General features: G+C 39.1%; 2 protein-coding genes and 1 long non-coding RNA gene across 3 annotated transcripts in view; 1 reads left to right on the top strand and 2 right to left on the bottom strand.

Moving 5' to 3' along the window:
* LOC143372361 (ATP-binding cassette sub-family G member 1) overlaps nt 1–10,594 on the bottom strand; it is a 57,918-nt gene extending 47,324 nt beyond the window's left edge. The window contains exon 1 of the mRNA XM_076818499.1: nt 10,440–10,594. The gene's annotated coding sequence lies outside the window, so the exon portion shown is untranslated. The remainder of the gene's footprint in view (nt 1–10,439) is intronic.
* Nucleotides 10,595–11,641: 1,047 nt separating this feature from the next.
* LOC143372366 (eukaryotic translation initiation factor 4E type 3) lies at nt 11,642–16,516 on the top strand. The gene is made up of 6 exons (XM_076818513.1): nt 11,642–12,004; nt 12,572–12,692; nt 12,776–12,883; nt 12,945–13,067; nt 16,102–16,198; nt 16,268–16,516. The coding sequence occupies exons 1-6, from the start codon at nt 11,856–11,858 to the stop codon at nt 16,300–16,302; spliced, it is 633 nt and encodes a 210-aa protein (XP_076674628.1). The 5' UTR covers nt 11,642–11,855; the 3' UTR covers nt 16,303–16,516.
* A 4,329-nt stretch (nt 16,517–20,845) lies between these two features.
* On the bottom strand, nt 20,846–25,776 carry LOC143372254 (uncharacterized). Its single transcript, XR_013086246.1, has 3 exons — nt 24,437–25,776; nt 21,446–24,261; nt 20,846–21,350 (listed from the first exon to the last, which is right to left on the bottom strand). It is a non-coding gene; the product is annotated as an uncharacterized LOC143372254 (long non-coding RNA).
* Nucleotides 25,777–25,863: the final 87 nt, after the last annotated feature.

Genomic DNA, 25,863 nt, shown 5'->3' with positions numbered 1-25,863 from the left:
ACTTGCACACTAACAAGGGAAAATCCCGAACCCGGAAATTAAAAAAATTCTGAAACTTTGTGGATATGTAGGGGATTTCCTCCTGATTACAACGCAATTTTTGTCTTTGCAGCCCAAATTCACTCGAAGGGGCTAAAATTAACCCCTAAAAATTCGATTATTTTCGGACTTTATTTTTTAACTCATAATTTGCAATAGATAGAAAAAAAATCTCAAGACGAAAGTTACTTCTTTCAATTAGATCTATCAAATAGTAAAAGTTTAATCAATTGTTTAAACAATTAGAAAAAAGTTACAAACAAAAATATCAATAATGTTTTTTAAAATTCGTTGTTTCGCGTGAAATCTGAATTGGTGGTTTAAATAATTATGAAACAGCATAATCCATTTTTTTTTCATACAATTTCAACCTTTGTTGTATCGCTGATATGTGTTCCTCGACAATCGAAGGACTTCTAGATCCCATCGTAACGAACCTGAAGCTGCACGACGAGCAATGCTGTTCTAACGTTTATTAGGAAATAATACGCAACGCGTAGAAAAAGAAGTAAGGCGATTTATTTACTTTTGTCTCGCATCAAAGTGTTATCCCATGCTTATTGGTGTGGGGAGCATCGATGATGAGAATATATTAGTAGGTATTCTTATCGGATGATACATTATTTTCAAGGAAAATGAAGACGAACAAATGTTAATAAGATATTTCACTGTACAAACATGTTTTCTTCAGTCGTGATAAAACAAGATACATACATATATGACATATGTAGAGGAAGTGCAGTATATTTGGAATACCAGTTTGTTTAAGACGAATAAAAAATTACAGCAGAGGATGGGAACAAATAAAACTGCATAATATCGTAGGGAAGTTAATAAACTTTTATATTTCAAACTCTCAGTAATAATAAAAAACAAAAAGTAGCTGAAACTTTGGTCTAAATGAAAAATGACAGGAAATATCGATTTCGTTAAGGTGCAGGTAGTTTGGAGCACCGGTATTCCAATTTATCTTCACTTTATAAACTTAAAAGAAACATGTAGATAATAAAATTATTTCCTTCGTGACCTAATCAGACTGAAACATCACAATGTAGGAACAATCTTAGGTAAATATAAATTGATAGCGCTGGGCCCAAACTGACGCGGCAGTAGCCGTTACGCGTGAAACAAAATTACCTTTTCACCTTCGGTATTCCGAATTAGCAGCATGACATTGAAACCTAAAATTTCATGCCACACTTTGTATTCTTGTATTCTCTTTGTATTCTAACCGAAAAGGGCAAGTAGAAGAGAAATGGCAAAGAAAAAAGGTGACAAATGCGAAGCCTAATGCGAAGCTCACAACTAGTTCAGCGGAAAATGAACTTATGGAGGATATCGACTTCTGGGGCTTCTGTCCATTAGAAAAAAATTCTAGGGGGTGTATAGTACTTTGCTGAGATATAGTGGTAGGAAAGCAACAGGGAGGAAAGTTAGGAGCACTCTTCAGTAACATACTTCAAATTTAAAACCCAACGAAACATTCTGCATCCTTTTTGGATATTAGTACTTTAAGGTCCTGTAGTGTATAGAAATTTATTCTGAGATTCTGAGATTCTGAGATTCTGAGATTCTAAGATTCTGAGATTCTAAGATTCTAAGATTCTAAGATTCTAAGATTCTAAGATTCTAAGATTCTAAGATTCTAAGATTCTAAGATTCTAAGATTCTAAGATTCTAAGATTCTAAGATTGTAAAATTGTAAAATTGTAAAATTGTAAAATTGTAAAATTGTAAAATTGTAAAATTGTAAAATTGTAAAATTGTAAAATTGTAAAATTGTAAAATTGTAAAATTGTAAAATTGTAAAATTGTAAAATTGTAAAATTGTAAAATTGTAAAATTGTAAAATTGTAAAATTGAAAAATTGAAAAATTGTAAAATTGTAAAATTGTAAAATTGTAAAATTGTAAAATTGTAAAATTGTAAAATTGTAAAATTGTAAAATTGTAAAATTGTAAAATTGTAAAATTGTAAAATTGTAAAATTGTAAAATTGTAAAATTGTAAAATTGTAAAATTGTAAAATTGTAAAATTGTAAAATTGTAAAATTGTAAAATTGTAAAATTGTAAAATTGTAAAATTGTAAAATTGTAAAATTGTAAAATTGTAAAATTGTAAAATTGTAAAATTGTAAAATTGTAAAATTGTAAAATTGTAAAATTGTAAAATTGTAAAATTGTAAAATTGTAAAATTGTAAAATTGTAAAATTGTAAAATTGTAAAATTGTAAAATTGTAAAATTGAAAAATTGAAAAATTGTAAAATTGTAAAATTGTAAAATTGTAAAATTGTAAAATTGTAAAATTGTAAAATTGTAAAATTGTAAAATTGTAAAATTGTAAAATTGTAAAATTGTAAAATTGTAAAATTGTAAAATTGTAAAATTGTAAAATTGTAAAATTGTAAAATTGTAAAATTGTAAAATTGTAAAATTGTAAAATTGTAAAATTGTAAAATTGTAAAATTGTAAAATTGTAAAATTGTAAAATTGTAAAATTGTAAAATTGTAAAATTGTAAAATTGTAAAATTGTAAAATTGTAAAATTGTAAAATTGTAAAATTGTAAAATTGTAAAATTGTAAAATTGTAAAATTGTAAAATTGTAAAATTGTAAAATTGTAAAATTGTAAAATTGTAAAATTGTAAAATTGTAAAATTGTAAAATTGTAAAATTGTAAAATTGTAAAATTGTAAAATTGTAAAATTGTAAAATTGTAAAATATGAAAATATGAAAATCTAAAATTCAGAAAAGGGGTGTGTGGGAAAGCTCTGGAATGGCGGACAGAGAACACCTTTGGTGGTTGCTACCCTTTATGATATCCTTTACACACTGTTTCATAGAATTTCAAGTTAGTCACTATTCTGCACCGTAAAATTTGTTAAGCTTTGAACAGCATATAGATCGATTGTGAACTACAAGTGGTCCATTTTTACCTATAATTTCGTTCATAAACATCTAAAATTAAGCTTCCATGACTTTAGACCTTGTCATGATTCGAAATTTTGATTTTCTTAAAAAGATGACATTAGTAACCTGACATATAGCGTGGGTCAAAATGGACCCGAAATCGAAACCATCGGAGGCTCGTACGTACACTGACATCGTTGACCGTCGACATTATTAATCGAAGCATCGATTCGCTGTTTAATTCAAGTACATTTATCAAGCAGGATCGAGTGACTCATCGATGGATTGCGAAATCTAAAAGTTAACGTCGGGCCAGCGGAGTAATTTATCGCCAAAATTTATGTAACATGGCCGTCCAAAATGCCACGAAGGTCAATTCGCCGGCATAATTATTATTTAAGTATCGTTTATCATCTTCGGAACGCTGCAAAAAGTTTCCAAATTTTCTAGCCTTGTACCCGAATCGTAAATTTCAATCCTAGCCCCTTCCCCTTAAAATTCGCTTGCAATTCAACCTGCAGAGAACCGATGCCACTAACCCAACAAAAAAATTCGTTCATTATACCGACGCTACTTTTCATCCTCAAGGAAACTCGCAAGAATATCGGCACCGACATCTGATCGCACGATTAATCCACTGCCAGTACAATCATCTCGATGTAATTAACTATATTCCGCCAACGTCAAGGTCTGACTTAACGATTCCTTAAGATTATAAATTCAAGTACGATTACGTACATACATGCTGCTGGTACGCTGTTGAAACGATGGAAAAGCGATTGAGAATTGTCTCTATCACGCTGTAAACGATCTAGAAAATCAGCGATATTATTCACTACATATACAGTGCCGCTGAGATCATCCAACCAGCTGACAAAGATAATTCACTTCGACTAACGCATGTGGGTGTGTTCGGCACAGCACGCGCATCCTTCGTTTCGCTCGAGAACAATCACCAACTTCCGAGTTATGGACGACGTTTACGATACGTGCGGCCAGCTAAGTTAGGTTAGGTTTCAAAACAGCATTTGGCCGAACCGCGACCTTGCGCAATGTGAATGTATATAGTATTTCTTTGGAATGCAAAGTTTCTTTCATATTCCCTGCGCAAAAACAACGAATGATGATAATAATATATCGTCAACGAATTAGTCCACTCGGTCACCACAGCATTTCGCTGGTTCGTGTTAATGCACTCGGGCTGCGCGCGCATGCGTTAAAAAAGGCTATCGCTTGCGCCATCGGCGTGCGAATCTGGGCAACCTTTCGCATAGTTTTCCAATTCGTATTTAAAGGTACAATAAAATGTTGGGACAAACGAAATCGATAATTCCGCGACTGGAAAAGTACTACAGTTCCGCAGGAAACAGAACTATAAGGCCAGATATGTAAACAGTTATTCTTGACCATTTATGAACTAAAAAATAAAAGTTACATGATTCTCCTTGAACGCAGATGATAGTTCTCAATAAGATACTATTTATAGAGCATCGATCTTGAACCTGCGCGCACGACTGCCGTTTTCAAACTCGATTTCCTCGAAAACGAAGGCTCGTGCGAAAAATTTGTATCCCACATTTCTGGTGTATTTTAACGAGACGAATCGTTTGCGGTCGGTTTGCATTATACATTCTTTAATACAGTTGTATAATAACGTGATTTTGTACTTGCCACGCATGCTTCCCCTCGACAAAAAGAAACAGTAAACTGAAGTTTTAATTACTCGCTTTACGACCGAACTTTTTATGACTATCGACACTCCGTACACGTCCGTGGCAATAAAAGAGATTTATGAAAGCCTTTAAAGAGACTTTGAAATGAAAGTTAACTCGTACGAGCTTCAGACGAGTAATCCATGCAATGCAGCGGCTCCTTTCGGTTGGTCAGTAGACCAGAGCGGAAGTGAGTTTCCTACGAAGACTTTGATCCCATCAAATGTACCCTTTAATTGCTAATCGACTGTCGTTCGGCGCAACGCAGGAAACGCGGTGACTCATTCCCCTGTGGGAACAACGAGATGCGTCTTATCACTGAATCGTGAACATCCCGTGGACGAGTTGAATTTAAAAACACACACAAAACTGTAAACGAATTTTATTTTCCTTCTCCACGGCCCCAAAAACTATGAAACTCAAATATAATTCTACAGCGAGAACTACACATTGCAACTTGAATTCTCCTGCGTAAAAAATATTTAAAATTCATTAGCGCAGGCTAAAATTCACTGCTAACTTATAAACAGTAAAAACGACGAAGTTGCCAGTTAATAAGCTTGGTCAATTTAAAATTTAAATAAATTTCAAATAAATTCAGCTACTCATATTTTTACGAGTACGTCAGACACGGCAAGCACGTTGCTTGTCCGCGACGTGACATTTCGCGAGTACCGAAAAATTTGAATTTCATCAGGTGCGCGCGCGCGCGTCCTACGTGACTGGCGAAGGGGGACTACGGTGCCTCTGGCAACCGCACCGCTGTTTGTCGGCTTTTTCACAATACCTTTATTTGCTTAGGATCTTTAAGCACACACTAACCTGCACAATTACAGTACGCTCCGTGCGGATTTTTTTGGCAATTTTTTACAAAATGACAGTGCGAAGAAACGTTACGAATTTGTGCAGCTGATTTACATTTAACAGCCGTTGATTTTGATCTGTGACCACTTGGGTGATTGGCCCAAAGTTTTTGTAAAGGTTGGAGGTCTGTTTGCTTAGAGTCTGTATTTTATCCAATGAGAAAGCGAAAACAGAAATGAGAAATTATACCAGAATGCATTTTTGCTTTATCTCCACCATATGATTATCCATCTATTGCTTCAGTTTCACTTTCTGGCTTTCGCCCAATTAACGACTGCGCAACGAAAAACCCCATTTTGCCTCGCTCGGGTTTGACTTGCTTCTTGTATGGAGAATGTTAATAACAGAAACGAGAAATGCAGAAAGTTTGTGCAAGAAGCGGAGCAGATTTCGTCAATTTGCAAATGAACTTTACGTGTTTTGCTATGGAACTGGGGGGTGTATATGGAAGTGAAGGTTGGATAGGAAAGGAGAGAAGTGTGCGTTTCATGGTGGGCTTGGGGCTGGTTAGTAGAGTAAACCCGTCAGTAAAGGGGCATCCAGAAGAAGACAATACATGTTGCAGTGGGACATTCCATGCGAACTCGGACAGATTTCGGAGTAAGTTTTCGTAGATTGCTGAAATTTGAATATAGTAGTCTTTAGTGATATTTAAAAACGTACCTCGAAGGATTTTTTCAAAATTTTGAAAAATCTAAATTTTGAAAGACTACAACATATTCAAATTTCACCAATCTACGAAAACTTACTCCGAAATATCTTTTTCAAAATTTTGAAAAATCCTTTGAGGTACGTTTAAATATCACTAAAGACTACCAACATATTCAAATTTCACCAATCTACGATAACTTACTCCGAAATCTGCCCGAGTTCGCATGGAATTGTCTCAGTGAAACACATTGATGATATACCCATGCTGCACGATTCAGGTGACAGAAAGAAACTGGCAATATTATCTTGCCACCAGCCAGGAGGGTGAGCAAGTGCAAGTAAGTATCATCAAATGTTTCACTGCAACATGTATCACCTGCCTTAGACGCGAGGATGTTAGAAGATAGGACGAAACTGGTATATATACGAATCGACAGCTGAGGGAGTACTTGCGAGAAAGCGGGATCAGTAGAGACGCCCTCTTGCGGCAAGCACGGAGGTATCGCTATGGAACGTTTGCTTAGTGACACTTTGTAATGCGCTAATCATTATACAATCAATTCGTCGTAATATTTCTGCAAAATGAATACAGTAATTTCCAAACGAGGTAGGCACGCCACACAGAATTCAAAAGTAGATTTGGCTGCAATTTTTAATATTTATTTAATTACAATGAACTTAATTACCATTTACCAAATACCAAACTGGTAAATACACTTCCTTTTCCATCTTCCTTCCTTGCCAAGCAATTATTATTTTATAAAAAGAGTAACGCAGCTTAACAACATATAGTTCAGGGGAAAACTCTAGTAACTATTAACGCAAGAGGCTACATACGTGTTTCCAATGGAAATGCGACTTAAAGTGTGGAATATGTATTTTCAAATATATTTGGTATTTCGTAACTTGGCAGTGGAGGAAAATCTGATAAAAATCATTCACAATAGTGAGTACATTTCAAGTACCTGTATGAAGTTATATAGATTTAGAAAGGATGCACTTACGTATGTAGAAAATGAATTTGCACAATCGAGATAAGGCGAACGCTCGACGTGATCGACGCGGAAAAGCCTTCGAACGAATGCAATTAACGCGATGACTAATTCTGAGCGCGTTCAAGATCAATATTGAATTTCATGCAGTAGTACAGACAAGCCCCATGTGGTATGCACTTGGACAAAAACAAATTCGTGAAGATAACGGTGAACGATTACACGTAACCAGCACGAAACACGCAATGGATTGGTTAACGGCGATCGGTAGGTTAATAACATTACTAACAGAGGCGGATTTAGGAGCCTTTCTTGGAGGGGGGCGAAATATGGAAAAGTACATAAGTACATTTTTGAATCTTGTTTTAAAATATTTCGAATTTGCGTGTAATTTATATTTTAATATCTCTATCTGAGACTATAGCCTAAATAATTAAATTTACATTAATTATTTATAATTAAATTTACATTAATTATTTATACAGAATAATACACAATGTCATAATATTTTTCTATTTTATTACTCTTGGAGGGCGCGACCGCCCCCCTCTGGATCCGCCCCTGACTACTAATAGAGTGGTGTACTAATTCGATTTTCTCGACAAATAATGCGCGATAGCTGAACTCCTTTCTTAATACATATTATGTACTAAAGTCACATACGAACCTCCCACAAGTCGAATTGACCAACTTCACTTTCTACAGATTTATTAATTTTTAATATTTTTGTCCTGAAGCACTAATATGTGCTGTACTTTTCAATTTTCTCTACTCTTTATTTTATATGGCTCCTAAGCAGAGGCGGATTTAACGGCGGGCGCACCTGGCCCGCGCCCGGGGCCCCGACTTCCGAGGGGCCCCACAAAAACCAACTTTCCACTTTTTTTTAATGACACCGAATTTCATTTCATATTGTAAGCGGATCATAAAATTGTAAGCGAGAAATAACTATTGCTAACCATACTTTTTCGTATGTTCAACTATTAGTTCAAAACTTTGTGATTATAATTGTATTATTAATTATATCATACATATACTTTATTCAAATTGTATTGAAATTAAAACATTACGAGTACACAATCTGTTTATGTGTTTAAAAATATGGTTAACGTGATTATATTTTTCCTGTCTTTCCCTTTTTTATAAGGGGCCCAATATTTTCTTTTACGCCCGGGGCCTCAACCGACCTTAACCCGCCTTCTAAGAGACTTATAAGTCAATTGTTCATAACTAAGAAATTAACGGCTGCTCCACCAAGTGCAGAAAGGTTAGGTCAGAAATTTAATTCAAATGCTGCACATACTTAGTGCGCGATGTGTATAGTAATGCCCCGAGCGCACAGAGTGAACCGCCGCAAGATGTACGAGGAAAATCGAGTTCAAAGGTTTGCTAATTCTAGAGCCTCGGTTCGAAAATATCGCTCTATGGCAAATGAAAACGGAGGATTGGCTCTCTCTAAAATAACGGATGTTCGCCGTTCGGCGAGCGACTACATACGCGTGTGGATCTAGCGACGCAAGCAAATGTTCGCTGTTCGCCGATTATCAAATGTTTGCGCGAGCTTCTGTCCGAGTATTCTCAGTTTCCGACCGCGAGTCGTAACGCTCGTCATTTGCTGACAAACGCATAGTGCGGAATAACGCAAATACTTTGGCCAACAGTTTGTCGAATGCTCGATACATATTCGGCAGTCCCCGAATTTCCACCTTTGCCGAGTCTAAAAGCTATTTGCGACGCACGCGACTGTGCCAAGTTGGGCTATTCCATGCGTCGCATTTGTAATAGTTGGAGCAATATTTTCAACTGAGCGTACAAGATTTTCTGAATACGGTCTAGGACAGAGCTTGCCGCGTAATTTTGCCCTAACACCGTATTTACGAAATATTGTAAAAGTGTGCGCGAAACGGATGTCAACCGTGAACTCCATATCCGTTTCGCGAAGGACTTGCAATTAAAACATTTCGCGAAAATGCTCCGACTGAGAACCCCATAGCGTGGCTACGCTGGTAATATCGTAGAAATATTTATGAAACGAATACCAATCACGTATGTAGGTTGTGTCACTCAATCTAATTTTTATTACTCCGCGTGCAATTAAAGTGTCAGTGTCGTTGAACGTAATTATCGTCACTATCACTTAGCATAGACAGGCAACCTAGCAGATTCGGTGAAATCGACGCCAATAGATCGAGACCTGAAAACCGTGACTTTGCCACGGTGTACTTAACTACATAAGTGGTGAAACTCGGCCGTAGAAATCGCCGGGATACAGGTCGTAACGTGCTTTTTGCGAGATCTCTCTCTCGGTGTCTTGCCTGGTATAAGGAAGTCGTTATACGAACGGGCGCTTTTCCAGCGTGGCCAGCCTCGAATTCTGAGTCAACGAGTGTAAATAAAGTGCGGAATGTTTCGACGCAAAGAAACCGACATTAATCATTTGTATCCTCTTATTGCGACGCGGCATTAAAAGTCGCGAAGTCTGATCGGAAAACATGCAAGCTCGAACAGGGCACCATGAAGCGAAGAAAATAAAAGCTGAAGTATAGGTTCGCAGAACTTCAATTCCCTCTTCGTACAAGCTCTAACAACATAAACACGTGCGCCTGAGATTGCGCAGCCCGCAGCTGTGCACACCACCACAGAGGTTAACCCTTCAGATACTATGGACGCACTGTATGCGGAGAACGCTGATAGGCGTTCAGCGACTATGGTTAAGAAATGAGGTTAGAGGAGTCCCGCACGCGGTTCATGTTTTCAGCACCGGACGGGTTAAAAAGTCACGCGGGAGCTGAACGTATCCCCTGGCAGTCTATCGATGATCGGGGAACTCGTTTCCGAGCCACCATTACTTACCAATAGCACGTGGGTCTCGTTTATGTGACTAACCGTAGACGTCATCGTGGATAGATCGAACCTATAAATAAGCCCCGCGAACTCAGAGAGCGGAATCCTCCGTGCATCGGAACGTTAAATAAATATCGACAGGGACGCGTCAAGACTCCCGTGGGCACAGGAAGAGAGTCGAGGAAAAGGTGTCGAGAAAGAGGAACAGGAAGCACCGTTGGTAAACGAGGAGAAAACAGGTTCTATACAAGCTGATCTACTTTCGAAGCTAACGCGAAGTTCACGTGCGTGACTGTGTCTTCGTTGCGCATGACTTTTATCTTGTGCGTTTTAAAACGTCACACCCACGGACAGTGTGTTTACGTTTCGATCGATCTTCTAGGCTGCTGATATGTCGATAGTGGTTAATGGTTGTTTTATCTTACCGTTGAAGTGGTTGTCAGACTTCGGATCAGTCGAGCGGACGTAGTACAGGGAATCGAACGACGTGGGCACTCTGTTGATACGCAACCGACTAAACGACCACCGCACCCGAAAGTTCGCAGAAGACTGACCGTGTGTCGTTGTTAGTGTTACGGCGTGCCGCACTTCACCCCCTCCCCCTCTCTATTCCAAGCGCTCTTCTTTTCATACAACGCAAGCGTACATACGCCACGGCGCAAGCTTGCGGATCGTTGATTGGCGCATGTCCCTTCGACACATTGTAGTTGTGTGAGTGCCGCTGGCTTTCGAGCATGTGTGTAATTGGATTGTAAAATTAGGTGGGTTTAATTTAATTTAGTGTTTATAATCTATATAGTGGCATTGCTCAGACGTGGCACTAAAGCAGCGTCTCCCAACTTGTGTCACCCAGGGAACCTCGGGGTTCCGCGATACGAAGTTTGGCTAATTTTTCTGTTTTATATATAAATTAGCTATTTCGATGAATCCTTCATATATGAAATGAGACGCCAACGTTTGAAAGGATTCCGTGGCTAAATCGAGTTGGGAAATGCGGCGCTAAAGGAAATACAGTTTCATGGATAATTGTTATTTAATATTATCGCGTTGAAACTGTAATTGATATGTGGTGTATAGTTAAAGATGAGTGTAAGGAATTCGCTGTGTATCGTTGGGGACAGTGATAAACTATAATTACGAAGCGATATTCAAATCTTACAGCGAGGGAATGTTTGAATTTAGTTTGTAAGTTCCGCGAAGACAGCAGCACTGTACACGACGGAGATTGTAATGTTTTGTTCGAGTAGCCTTGGTCGATAGAATTTCACTTGCCGACTGTGGAATCTTAAAACTGTATAACAAAATCCCTGCTTTATCGACCAGCGATAAAACAGTTTGGTCATGCACTACGTATATAATAGACCTACCACCTAACTGAAATTTCTCTCATATCCAACATTATCGATTCAGAAAGGAACAAGATTGCAGTGCCACTCACACAGTCGACTGCAACTAAATTTTTATCTTCGTGGATGAGTCGGTACTGCAGTTCACACGATACAAAGTTTTCATTATTGTAAGATGTTCTACGTAATACGTAGTCTACGCCGATACACTTCTCTGTGGCGCGCCAGAACATTATTATGATAATGAATTTTCAAATCTATATTCCATTTTCAGTCTAAATTAAAGTGCCCGCCAATAACGATTTATTACATTAATAAGCTCACTGGAAACGCATACGTTCTCCTGCTGTAAACGTTGACACACACACTCGCTGCCTCTGTGGCATAACAAAATTCTTGTGCAATGACATTTCGTTTTTATCGTTTTGTTTGCCGATCACATGATTTTTGACGTTACGATGTAGACGTATGTAAACATATATCGTCGTCTCTAACATGGCCGCTGTGCAGTGCGAATTAAAAGACGGTAGCTCGGCGGACTTGTCGAAGACGCCGGTGTTTTCCGACGAGACTGTTAAAACGATCGAGAAACATGAATCGTCGGGGATACCGCTGCAATCTTCGTGGACCTTCTGGCTGGACAAGTAAGATGGGATATCCACTTTCTGCTGCGTCGTATTTCGAACCGAATGCATCGCGCAACGTTGCATACGTGTTTACCTTATTTCTTTTGTCTCGCTTCATTTCCTTCTTCCCTTCATCGTATCATCAGAGAATTCTACGCAAATAAATGCGGTTTCCTAGTATCATACACTTACAGATAGGTAGTTCGATGATCATTGCGATTTTAGCAACAGAAATTATTTATATTATACATCGTCAATATTAATTTATTTTCATTAATACCAACGTCAATGCTATGCACAGATATTTGAATAAAATCGGAAGTCGATTCTATCGCGTTTTGTCATCGCAAAAGTAGATGTTTTATACACGATTTTAGAAATCTGGCAATTTAATTATGGACATAACTTTAGCGTGTATTGCACGTACCGTAAAGTGTATGTGCGATTTAAATATCGTTTAAGTAGCATTTTTTACACTTGGTCATGTTATAAGGTTGATATATTAGGAATTCATCATGAAAGACCTGAATCGTTCTTTGCTCGTTGTGTGTATAGACAGTTCTAAAGAGTTGGTAAAATTGACAGAGCTGTTTCTGGCACGACTGTCGAAGAGTATAAAGAAAATTTAACGAAGATTTATACCGTGAACACTGTACAAAGTTTTTGGGCAGTCTTCAACAATATACCAAACGCCAGCGCCATGCAGGTGAGCACATATCTGTTACGCGATGTCCATAAATATTTTTTATACCAAACGCTGCACGTACTAACATGTTCTATTACTCTTAGGTCAGATACAGTTACCATTTGATGAGGGACGAAAGATATCCATTGTGGGAGGAACCCGTTAACCAACACGGTGGAACGTGGAGATTGAAGTGCCATAAGAGTGATACCGTAGGTACCAGAATTCTTACCGTTATCTCAAACTAGTTAATAAGGAACTCGTTATTCTTAGGAAAAGATTTGGAAGGAGATGGTGCTCGCAGCGATCGGGGAGCAGTTTAGCGAATGCATGGCTGACGAGGACGAAATTTGTGGGGTAACTGTGTCTATCAGGGACAGAGAGGATCTTGTTCAAGTAATATCTAAACAGCTTAAGGGGGTAGTGGACTATTGGATACGTAAAATCGTTAGTTTCTTTGACGCTAAATTACTTTTTTACAAAACAATCGTTATAGTCATGCTTTTGACAATCTATTGTGGGCATGTTTGCGAGTATTTACAAAAAATAAAAATCGTCGGAATGTATAAAATTGTCGAAGTTATTAATCGTAGAAGATAGTCCTGTAGGTGGTGTACATCGATTCAGGTGAACCAATCATCTGAAAACAAAATGCTTTGAGGTGATTATTCTATACACAAATGTTTACAGTGTGGAAACTTGCCGATGAATTTGAACAAAAATTGTGGAAGTTACACGCTAATCAATTTTCTTTCCGCATTTTTACGGGGAAAAATCGTCTTTAATCAGTTATAAAATGTTTTACAAACATCCAATATTGATGCGGAATTTCTACACGATAGAGAATGGAATTCTACAGCTCCATTTAAAATTTGAAGTGAAAATATTCATTCGTTCAAGAGTTACGATGTACGCCGTTTCTGAAAATGGTGTTTCGAGAAAACCGGCTTCAAAGTTCGGGGTGTTACCTTTATCGCGCGGTTACTCGGCGGTACACTGTGTTACGTTCGCTGCTATAACTTCGACAATTATTTGATTTTTTGCATGAACATTTGTTTAAAATAAGACTTTCAGAAGCAGTAAAGTAGAAAATATCGATTTTTTTAAGCTGAAATTGTCCACCACCTCCTTAAGAACTGTGAAATATTAAAGTATAAACCGGTGATGAGCAACCTTTGTCCTCTAGTGTACCAAAAGTGGAAGTCCAATACTCTACGCGGGCCGTAATATTGAATACTGAAAATATACTAATCAAAGAATTTTAATATATGAGGTGAATTTGTTATTTTTCACATAGGTTTGCAATTGAAACAATTGCGGGGTAGTGGTTGGAGGGCCAGATGTGGCCCACGGGTTGCTCATCGCTGGTATAAACTGTAGGGGGACTTGAGGCACAGTGAAACATTAATATTATCTTGATATCTACAGGACAGGGTTGACTAACTGTTTCAATTTTCTTACGAAACACAGCACGTTTGTCTTCGTAAGAAAATTTCCATCACGTTTCGGTTTTCACTGCGAAAACTAGCATCTTTGAGTGGTTTTCCACGAAAAGTAGCATGTGCCGACTGTAGCGACAAAAAGCAGTACATTTGGATGGTTGGCTACGAAACATCGAGTGCATCAACTTAAGTACCTTCCGACGCGATTTTTATTTAGTACTAGGTTGGTAATTTATTAAACATTAAAATACCGCACTTAAATTATGTAGATTAAAATTTTCATACGTGTTTCCTTTTGGAGACTAGATGGAGTTATTATTTATTAAACAATATTTTCAAAAGTTGAATGCTTCGACGCAAAATGCACTTCAATAATTTAAAGTAAACTAACCACGCGCCGAACCGGGATAGTTTCTGCAGTAGAATCCGAAGTACGAAATGTGCTATTCTTCGTGGCTAAGCAGTCAAATATGCTAGCGGTGGAAGACCAAACGTGCTAATACCTATTCGTCAGGAACGATGAACTGTGCTTCTTTACGTGGCAAAGTGAAACGTGCTGCTTTTCGTAACGGACGTCGATATCTTCTCTTTGGTCGTACGGCGTAAGAGAAGAGGAACACTTATATGTGGTTGGTGACGCCGTGACGTTATACCAACGCTAAGCCAATCCAAGCGAAGTGACGTCATATATGCCAGTACGGCGTACTGGATCGCCTCGCAACTCTGGTGTCGAACTTCCCCACTCCGAGAGCCGCACGAGTCGGGCCCCCGGTCAGCCGGTTCTCCCACTAATTTTTCTCCAGGAGTTGCAGGAAACTCTGCAAGGAGAGAGTGCGGCAGTCGGAGGCAGTGATGCCAGAACCGTGGGTTTTCGCCCACGGGCCCTACCCCCACGGGCCCTACCCCCACTCTATGACCAAGCGTACCCCCTCCTAGCCTCTGTACCGCACCACACAAGTATACCCGTCCCTCTATCCGTGTGCCGTACGCGCTGCCTGGCCGGCGCTCTCTACCGAGAATTCATTTCAGCGAGGTTCAAATCCCGATGCGAAGATTCTACTTTTTTCAATAATTATTCTCTAATTTCTCTTTCTATATTCTCAGTAGAATAAAAACTTGAGAACTATTAATTTCACAAAGCATTTTCGCAGCTGGCTAATGACGATGTTAGTCTTCTGCCTTTTTTATACATAAACAGAGATTTAATATTATACATAAATAAGATTTAATATTATACATAAATAAGATTTAATATTATACATAAATAAGATTTAATATTATACATAAATAAGATTTAATATTATACATAAATAAGATTTAATATTATACATAAATAAGATTTATTTCTGTTTATGTATAAAAAAGGCAGGAGAGCAACATTGTACATTAGCCATTTGCGAAATTGCTTTGTAAATTAACAGTTTTCAAGTTTTTGTTCTACTGAGAATATAGAAAGAGAAGTTAGAGAATAATTAATGAAAAAGGTAGAATCTTCGCACCGGGATTTGAACCTCGGACTTTCTGTTTGCGACCCAAGCTCTAGGATCTCGGTGAAATAAATTCTAGGCGGAGAGCGCCGGCCAGGCAGCGCGTACGGCACACGGACAGAAGGTAAGGGTATGCTTGTGTGGTGTGGTACAGGCGTTAGGAGGGGGTACGCTTGGTCATAGAGTGGGGGTAGGGCCCGTGGGCGAAAACCCACAGTTCTGGCATCACTGGCTCGGAGGAGAAATTCATTAGAGTAAAGTAAGTGTGGAGAGGGCCGGTCTCCTATGGTTCTACGGAGCAGGCGAAGAGGAGAAGGAGCCACCGCGGCTCGCGAGCCGCTTCTTCGACACTCCTGGCTTATAGGGTGTCTTTTAATCATGTTTTGAACTTCTAACTGTTTCTAGATATCAAGAGAATATTAATTCATTGTGTCCCTTGCATCAAAGTGCCCCAACTCTCCCCCATTTTTTAGTTTACATGGTTCCTTATCTCCTTTCTAGATATGGAACACAAACGCTTCTTTAACAGCGAAAGCCACTGTAATGGAAAAGGTTCGTTCTCTCCTGCCCAGCGTGAACTTCACGGAATTTTATAAACGTAAGTGAGATCACTCGTATCTCCCAAGATCGCATTATAAATATTAACGTGACTCCATTTACTTCGCAGCGCACCAATCGCACCACGCCTACGGTCGCCGTTAAAGACGCGCATGCTAATAATGTTGAAGTGTCACTTGTTGAATAAGCAGGACACTGGGAACAATTAGATCTTCATACGGTTTTACAAGTTCTAATTAAACAGTACAGAGAAACTATCAAAATTTCGAACCAGTTCACACGAATCGCTTGTTATAAGAATAAAGCGCCGATTACTGCGTGCCTGTAAATTTGCAAATATATATTTTTATATTTACAATATATGTCTACTTATTTACACGCACTCGTACAACATTACTACCGCATCTTTCATAAGAACAGGGCCCGATCTAGGGGGGCGCAAGCAGGGCCGGCAAAATCGGTTAATCGGTAATTTATGAATATTAAATCTTAATATATAAGGCAGAAAGTGTTTGCGTGTTTGTCGCCTAAAAACTTTCGAACGGTAAACTCTGGGGTCACGAAAGGTACCTCAGCTAATTATGCCTAGCTAATCCAGATGAATGTGACTACTTGCACAAGAGAAATAAATAAAAACACTTTTTTTCATAAAATCAGAATCTAAATTTCGGACAAAGCCGAGTGAAGCTAGTTTTCTATAAAACAAAAGGCTAGGTATTGTTATCCAACAAATACAAACAAATTTTGGGCAGTCACTGTAAAAAACTATTCTAAAATAATTATTTACAATCAATTTATAATTAAATAAATATAAAGAGCGCTGATCGGGCCCCGCATTAAAAATATATATTACAAACACTTTTAACTGGGTAAAACGTGTTTCCTTGCTGCGGGCTAATTAAGCGTTTCGCTGTATTGTTAATATTGTGGAATAACGTACCGGAATGTCTGTAGAATTTTAATGTAGCCTCGCGTTATGGTCCATAATAAATTCCTTCGGATAGGCGGCACACATTGGAGGCGTCTGGCGCCTGCCGCCTATCGTTCGCCGATCGGTTACAATTTATTCCATTCGCCCACAAAAAGGCTCGCGAATGACATATGAAGGCAATACTCTGAAAGGTTGTATAATTGATCCGAAGCAATGTAAAGTGTTTCGGGCGTAATGTAATTAATATGAATAAAATTCCCATAATTACGACGATTTTAATAATTTTACATTTCTGCCCGGGCTAAAGTGACATTGGGTATATTTCCGCTAATTGCAATTTCATCTCGTCGGCCTCTATGCGCATGCTCCAACGCGGATGTACTGTTAAACTGAAGGGGAGCAAAATGTCTCGGTCGTGAAGGCACCCGACGCTTCTCGTATTCCTATCAATTCCTCGCCGGCGACGAACATTAACGCGACCAGCCAATTTTTTTTCTCTCTCCACGCACTTTCGAAAGCACACATTTGAATCCCTAATCGTATGTACATCCATAAAGCCGATTCGTTGCCCGACTAAACGGCGCCGACCGAGCGTTTTACGACTTTTCGATATTCCTCAAATTGACGTCAACCAATAAATATCTGGGAAGTCGGGACGTATACCTTGTGTCGCGGCTCCGTTAAACTAGTTTTGAATTGCATTTAAATTGTATCCCACGTGGAGACGCCTCGCCGTTTACGTCACGAATTTACGCACGGCGAAAATGAAATAAGAAAATCGATCACACGCCCCCGTTTGTTCTGTCGGAAGTTTCTGCTTCAGAATTATTCGGAATTGCGCAATGGGTCCTTCCCTTTCGATTAAATTCTTGAGGAAGACGGCTGAAGTTTTCCATTGGGCCGGAACGATGTGCTAGTATTAATTGTAAAGTGGGAGTGCCAAATTTGGGTAGAATTAAATTTTTCTGTAATTAGTTAGTGTTTGTTGTGATTCAAGGGTGTCTATAGTATATTCATTCCTTTACAGTGGCGGATTTAAGGGAGGAGGCCTATTTCGAAATTTTCGAAAAATCCATTTCCAAATCCCTTAAGGAAAAAGGCCCAGATGGCAAACATTCTGAGGGGTCGATTTTTCGAGAAAATGAAGAGGTAGTTTACTAAAATCGGACTAAGTGTAGTAGTACATAAAGAATATACAGTTTGGGTAAGATCATAATTTTTTTTTTTTGAAAAGGGGGCCCTAGGCAACTGCTCATCTATCGCCTGTTAAAACCGCCGCTGTTCCTTTATATCAAATTTAATCAAATATCCTCTCTCCATAATTAAGGAACTATCACTTGGCACTTAACCACTTTGGTGTTTCCATTCTACAATTCTTAAAACTGCATTTGTACTTTTGTTAAGTAGTAAATTGCGAGATTCATGTTCTCTTTTAGCAGGAAAAGTGTAATGCTGATTAAAAATGCGTGTCAATTTCGCAATCTATGCAACATGAAGAATAAAGCTTCGAGATATTTGCTGGTGTTGCTGAAAGTAGAATTGTTGATTTTGAAAGAATTATCTACTTGCAAGCGCGCATGTGCGTAAAACGGATTGGCATTACGGGCGTCCTTGTGTGCAGCCTTGCGGTACACGTGCATGCGTATACGGCCGGGATTAATAAGGTTACGTTAATGGTGTCAGCGATCTTGAGAAACAACAGGATCAGAAGTAACTGCGCTCGCGCGCAGCCTCTCTCTGGCATGAGTCAGCGACTGCAATTATTTACAAGTCGACGAGGGAGTAGTAAAACAAATTTGCACGTGTCGTAAACTTTATCGTGCCATCTGTGTGTTTGACACACGACTGCCAATGGTATTTTGATGATTTTGCTATAACGTGGTTCGTGTATCAGATGTGGTACACGGTCGTATGTGGTCTCTGAGACTATGCGCACCAGAATTGGTACACGATAAAATAAGTATCAAATACTGTGAAATGCGCTTAGTAATGCATAGAAGTTGTAGTTGTTGGATTGGAAATTATATTGTGGCTTCAGGGATTATTAGATTTAGTATTAGAAGGTCTACTGTTGGTAATTTTATTACTAGTAGTCCTGGTACTAGTAGATCTACTATTAGTAGTTCTAGTACCAGTAGATCTAGAATTTGTAGTTCAAGTACTAGTATATCTAGTATTAGTAGTTCTGGTACTAATATATTTAGTATTGGTAGTTCTAGTATTAGTAGTTCTAACACTAGCAATTTTAGTACTAGTAGATCTAGGATTAGTAATTTTAGTACTAGTTGATCTGGCAGTAGTAGTTTTAGTACTCGTAGATCTAGTATTAGTAGTTTTAGTACTAGTTGATCTAGTATTAGTAGTTCTACTACTAGTGCATCTAGTACTCGTAAATCTAGTATTAGTAGTCCTGGTACTAGTAGATCTAGTATTAGTAGTCCTGGTACTAGTAGATCTAGTATTAGTAGTCCTGGTACTAGTAGATCTAGTATTAGTAGTCCTGGTACTAGTAGATCTAGTATTAGTAGTTCTAATACTAGTAGATCTAGTACCAGTAGTTCTAATACTAGTAGATCTAGTACCAGTAGTTCTAATACTAGTAGATCTAGTACCAGTAGATCTAGAATTTGCAGTTCAAGTACTAGTATATCTAGTATTAGTACTAGTAGATCCAGCATTAGTAATTTTAGTACTAGTTGATCTAGCATTAGTAGTTTTAGTATTCGTAGATCTAGTATTAATAGTTTTAGTACTGGTAGATCTAGTATTAGTAGCCCTGGTACTAGTAGATCTAGTATTAGTAGTTCTAGTACTAGTAGATCTAGTATTAGTAGTTCTAATACTAATATATCTAGTACTAGTAGTTCTACTGCTAGTAGATCTTGTATTAGTAATTCTAATACTCCTAGATCTGGTACTACTACTTCCAATAATACGTACTGGTCGGCAAGGCTGTATAGTGCATACAACCTTCTGCAACAGACATCAATTGTGAAGGACAATTGTGACACGCCTGAGTGACGAATAATCCGACTAAAAGATAATGGCAGTAAAGAATACCAGATTATTCAGTTAACAATCTAGATGAAAACTTCTCTGGTGAACAATGGTGAACATTACGAGCTCAAAGTAGAAGAAGGATAAAGAATTTCCTGAATTCGGAATGGCACTGTGACGTCGACCGGATTTACGTAGGTTTCCCCACCTATTTAACGTGACCAGACGTACATACATATGTACTGTTACATATGTACTTTCGGATTCCGGAGATGGTTGATGAATTTATTGTATCCATATGCAAAACCGTTTAACACGAGTCGAAACTTCTTGCCTTTATTCTCGCCCTGCGGTTACTACATGCGCAAGTTCAAACAGATGATACAGCTGGGTAAGAAATGAAATAAACAAAACCGGGAAACCTGTTTGACGGGTACGCTTTACGATGTACAGGATTTTGATGTAACATTATATATCTTTTAGCACGTAATACGAAGATGCCAGGCTTTGACCCCCCATAAATATAGATTCGGTTGAGAAATATCGCCCCGACTACCGCAAATGCAGGGAGGAACGGTTCTACAATATTTCGCGAGTACCGTCTAGGACAGAGCCTAATGGCGTATTCACGAAGTATCGTGTTAACTTAGGCCTCTCCGCGTTGCATTCGTGTAGTTGGAACGATGTTTTCTACCGAGTGTACTTAAATGTTGCTTTCGAGAAACGATAACATCGAAAACATTGAGGAAGTCACTATGATAAGACAAAACAACACGAGTCTTTATTACCTTAATTATTCAGTTTTACAATTCTTGAAGATTCCTCCAGTACTAAGTAATCAATGTTACGCCCAACGGTGTTATGCTTGAGTAAAAAAAAGACCCAGGCACCGCCGACGAATGATTTAATACACACGACGATTCGAAGGATGATGGTATACCTTAATCGGCCGTGGGTGAATTATAATTTGGAGTATAAACAGGAAACACCGATAGAGGCAATTTGAACACGATTAAATTAAATTGATTTAATGGGTTGCTGTGTGTTAAATCTTGCTTATTTGCATACGATGTCTATATCTCATGGCATAGAGAAGGTTGGACTGCTCGTAGGTTAGGAATACATTAGCGAATTTTAATCGAGGAGGAACTAGGCTTTTATCGTGTACGAAGTCACCAACAAATAGATTGATAGTATGGTACATTTCGCGATAATTTATAGCACGGCATTCTTCGACAGCCTTCAGAGACCGAGCGAGGAATTCCTGCAAAAAAAGAAAAGTGTAATTGTATCCCGACGACGAACGAGTTGATGTGCTGCTTGAGAAATTCAGCTCATCTCTTTTACAAATTGCCATACCGATCCCGACGCCAGGCCCTCTGGAATTTTTACGTTTAATACTTGTCTAGTGAAGTAACTCATCCATCAATGGTAACATTGTTCCGTGGGCGGTGTTTCTGTATTTCCGAGTAGCGCCACATGCTTAATTTATGCACACTCCTGGCGCCAACTGGCACCGTTACTGAACACCGAAAATCGTAATTCGTTTGCCCTCGCATGGTGTCAGTTCTTGTGTTTTCATTTCGCCCTAAATAAACAATGGACAAAATAGTAGTAATGCGAAATGTATGAAAAATATTCGCCTTGGCCTCGGTTGGTTCTTTTCTGTTTGCCGAATGACACAGCAATAATGATAATCCGCAGAGGCGTCGATGATCTTCTTTAAAAAGTATTCCGAAAATCAAGGAACTCCTTCATTATGCAGTTATGCGGACGGACTTGGAGGAAACCGAGAGACCCAGCAGAAGCGTCAATGGTGAACTATTTTGATGGCTCTCTTCCGGTTTCGTTGTAACCGAACACGTCACCGCGAGGTGGCGAAATGTTAACACCGATTTAGGTATACGGCGCCACTCTTACACTCTGAAAGTAGATTTTAGTTCCGTCCTGTGATGACGTAAGTACGTAAGTCCTATGACTCCGCCAGAGATTCTCTGATTCTTTCACCGGGCACCGAGAATTCGGAGAAGCCGGGAAATGGTACTTCGTAAATTTTCATTCCGTAAGATCGATTTCGTAATGGGGAAGCAAAAGTGATTAGGGAGAACTGAGTGCAATTAAATACTCCTTAGGCTTTGTTGTCACAAAATATTACATAATCCATATGGAAGCATACGGATTATAGTAGTATATGGTAGCGTTCGTAGTAAAAGTATACATATACAATGAGTATCCGCTATATGCTCGCGACTCGAGATAAGCACCGAGCTTATAGCGAGTAGTAACAAGCTTCTGAGGCTATTTATCATAAAAATACAAAATTCGCTGCAACTAGTGGTCCAATTCCACACGGTTATCTCATCGAATTCTTCTACAATATTCAGCAAATACGGTCTATGACAGAACCTATAGTGTATAGCGTAGTACTGCCTGATTAGCGCTTAAGGGGAGGTTCTGGTCTAAATGTCGATTTTTTTTTTATTTCATTTTTCGAATGTTCAACCTTTTAGGAATGCGTGTTTAAAAGGATTTGTTGAAAATCGTAAAATTCCCGAAGTTATAGGCATTTGAGTAGCGGCAAATGCATGGGTAACACCCGGCCACTCGGCACTCACCTAAAACTTTAAACGCGTTTTTCTCGAAACAGTTGTTCTCAAAACGGTGGGACCTGTATCTCCAAAAATTATTATCCGATTCGACTGAAACTTTTTTTATTTTGAAGAATATACTTCTGGCTATGGGGAAATCAGAAAAATTACAAAAAGTTGAAAATTTATTATTTTTAAAGGCGTTGAAAGGACGAAAAATACAGGGAAAAGTGATTTCAAACGTGAAGTGTCGTTATTTTCTAAAAAAAATGTAATTTTTGTAATTTTTTTAGTCCCCCCCCCCTAGAAAATAGAATAATCTTCAAAATAAAAAAGGTTTCAGTCGAATCGGATAATAACTTTTAGAGATACAGGTCCCACCGATTTGGATCAATTTTTTGACGCCTTAACTTTAACGACTCCCCAGGGCTGTTTGCACTGATTAATTATAAAACAAAAAATATATTTCTATAACATAAGACATCCTTAATACAGTGCAACAAGTCCCATTAAATTATATATAGTAGTTTTCCTTTAATTAATTCCTAAATATCACCTATTTTTTGGGGCTCTAGACCAGAACCTCCCCTTAACTTACCAATTTATTAACTATCATTACATACTACTATTCATTTCATGGAGTTGATCAGCTATCTATTTAGAAGTGTTCCCAAGGAATAGGTATACCAACCGTGTGAAATTGAACCACTGTACGCCGTCCACCTATGGTTACCCAGAGCTACACTTTTTAACCGAGTGTACCACAGTGGCAAACGCGATGATCAAGATAACCTAACTCGTCCCCATGTGCGCGCGTTCGTCTGCCTCGACGCAGCTTGCACCAAACGCGAAAAATATCCGCGTATTTGAAACGGACATTATCCATCGCAACTCTTTCGTCAGGGAAGCGCTAAGCATCCGGCAACGATTACGTCGACCGGAACGGATTCCACACCTCTCGATCTCGGCTGACCGTCCCGATCGTTACCGATCGTTACAACGAAAAGAGGAAGCGATTTCCATTCCCTATTTCGGTGCGCCGCGGGTGTCCGTTTCCGGTTCACCGTCGACCTGCATTCCCCGCTGACACGATTCATCGGCGCAGCACTCGCGTCAGGATCGTTCATCAATTGCATCGATCGCGATGAGAAATAAAAAAGGAAGTACAACCTTTCGCCCCTCCCAGCGGAGCCGAGCGATGAATCGCTTCACCGAGCGAAACGTACGCTTTTATCCGAGCAATTTAACGTCTAAACCGAAAAGCAAGGCGCGTTTGTAGCATCTGCAACTGCTTCACGGTCCGCGGACGAGGAAAAATGGTCGCTGCCTTTGTGCACTCTGCGAGGGACTTCCTCGAGGGTACCTGCTTGGAATTATCGTGAAAAATATTGCACGTTTCCCTTGTGATGGACGTTACGTCCGACACCGTTGTCTCAGAAGTGTCCCCATTGCAGGAATAATGATTACTTACCTTGAAATCCCCGGTATCGAAGAACCACGATTTTTACGAGTTAATAAAATAAAGTGTGAGGGCCATTCGAAGGGTACATTCGCAGAGTGATTTTACGTAACAGTTCTCGAACACTCCTGCCAACATGTAACGGTGCAATTAGCAATATTAATGATAAAATAACCTCTTTCCCAGCAAGAAACGGCAATACCGTTCGAAGAATGCGGAAGAAATTCAGGTTAGGTATTGTATGTACTAACTGTGAGACACGTTGGATAATCAATTTAGCGAACTGTTCGCGTAATTACTCACAGATGCACGATGTTTTTCATTCGTCGATGTAACTTCTGCAGCTTCGTGTTCTCTAAATAGATACAACTTTTTGCCGTGGAATAGTTAATGAATTATTAGAGTTATTTATTCTTTCGTAATTGCCTGGCAGCGAGCTCTATATGTATCTTCGCGTAACTAGGAAGACGTTGCCACTGGGTAGCGTCATCGATGGCCTACGAACGATCGACAAAAAATCAATCGCTATTTATGGTGGACCCCCTTGACCCATTTTCGCAATTTCCATACAGATGCTTCGTAAAATTTACGAAAGAGGCTAGTCAGATTCGCAGGACCGTTTCATGGATCAAAGTCGCAATAGGTCCGTGAACATCCAGGCACGTCGGGCTAGCACGCATTAATCGATTTGGAAAGTAGAACGAGACGCTCCGTCGACGAATCGCCATATACGATTTTTCTAAGGACGTTCGATTTCAAGCAAATTGTTGCACGCAACCGCGGTATATTTGTCGCTTTAACGGCGATTTACGGATGGAGCGTCCGATAAATTGCAATCGCATCCACGAAACAGTGGGTCAGGGGTTCCCAACTGTATGAAACATTGTACAAATCACCAAACTTTGCATCGTGTAAAAATTATTTTTTCTCGAATTTTTTATGTCTTTAATTATCATTTACTTCACATGCAATCAGGATCAGGAAGTTCTCCATTGGAAATGTTTATTAGAAAGTTTGAGAACCCCTGGCACAGGTCTATTCTCGTAGGATCCAAGTGACATAACAGTCGGATGACTGCATGCTGACTGTTAAATGTGCAGCGAGCCTACGAGATAGCAGAGATTACCTAGAACGACACTGGTTACGGTAACGGACGCGCATTCGCATTGTCGGCGTTTAACTGCACGAATAATGCAAGGTTCCTTATTCCGCAGCATGCACCTGCGCCGATGCGAATTCACGTGTGAAAGCGAGCTCGCAGTGCTTGAATTTCTCACGTTGGTCGTCGTCATAGAAAAGTGGCATCGGCCCCTGTTTAGCATGCAACACGTCATTCTTGGTCTGTGGTTATTAGTCACCTCCTTCGAATCACGCGACACTTCTCATCGCGTCTCGCGGAAATCATTTCGAGCAATGAGATTCCATTCCGTTTATCGTCGTTATATTTACGTCCCACTTGGTACGATTAGATGGCAGATATTCTGCCGAATAACACTACCATTGTGGTAATCGGTGAATATCGTCTCGACCACTTACGATAAAGGCACAAATATCAGTCCTGTTGCAGTACCGACAGTGGTAAGAAGAAGAGGGGCATAGAGGGGCATAGAGGGTCTCTTCTTACATACCACTGGGTACACTGGCACGGAAGTGATAAGTGTGTCCAAACCTTTAGATTCCCAAACTTCTCAAGTATATTGCTGTCATTAGGAATGATGTAGTAGAGTAAC

Source organism: Andrena cerasifolii, chromosome 1 (assembly GCF_050908995.1).
Source record: "Andrena cerasifolii isolate SP2316 chromosome 1, iyAndCera1_principal, whole genome shotgun sequence".
NCBI lineage: Eukaryota > Metazoa > Arthropoda > Insecta > Hymenoptera > Andrenidae > Andrena > Andrena cerasifolii.
The sequence above is the reverse complement of the archived record's forward strand: the minus strand, read 5'-3'. Positions and strand labels throughout refer to the sequence as shown.

Bases quoted from the DNA above. Each gene is read 5' to 3' on its own strand.
- LOC143372366 (XM_076818513.1), top strand. From the start codon at position 11,856: ATGGCCGCTGTGCAGTGCGAATTAAAAGACGGTAGCTCGGCGGACTTG. The intron at 13,068-16,101 runs GTAATATCTAAA...TCTCCTTTCTAG, and splicing joins ACAGAGAGGATCTTGTTCAA to ATATGGAACACAAACGCTTC. The intron at 16,199-16,267 runs GTAAGTGAGATC...TTTACTTCGCAG, and splicing joins CTTCACGGAATTTTATAAAC to CGCACCAATCGCACCACGCC.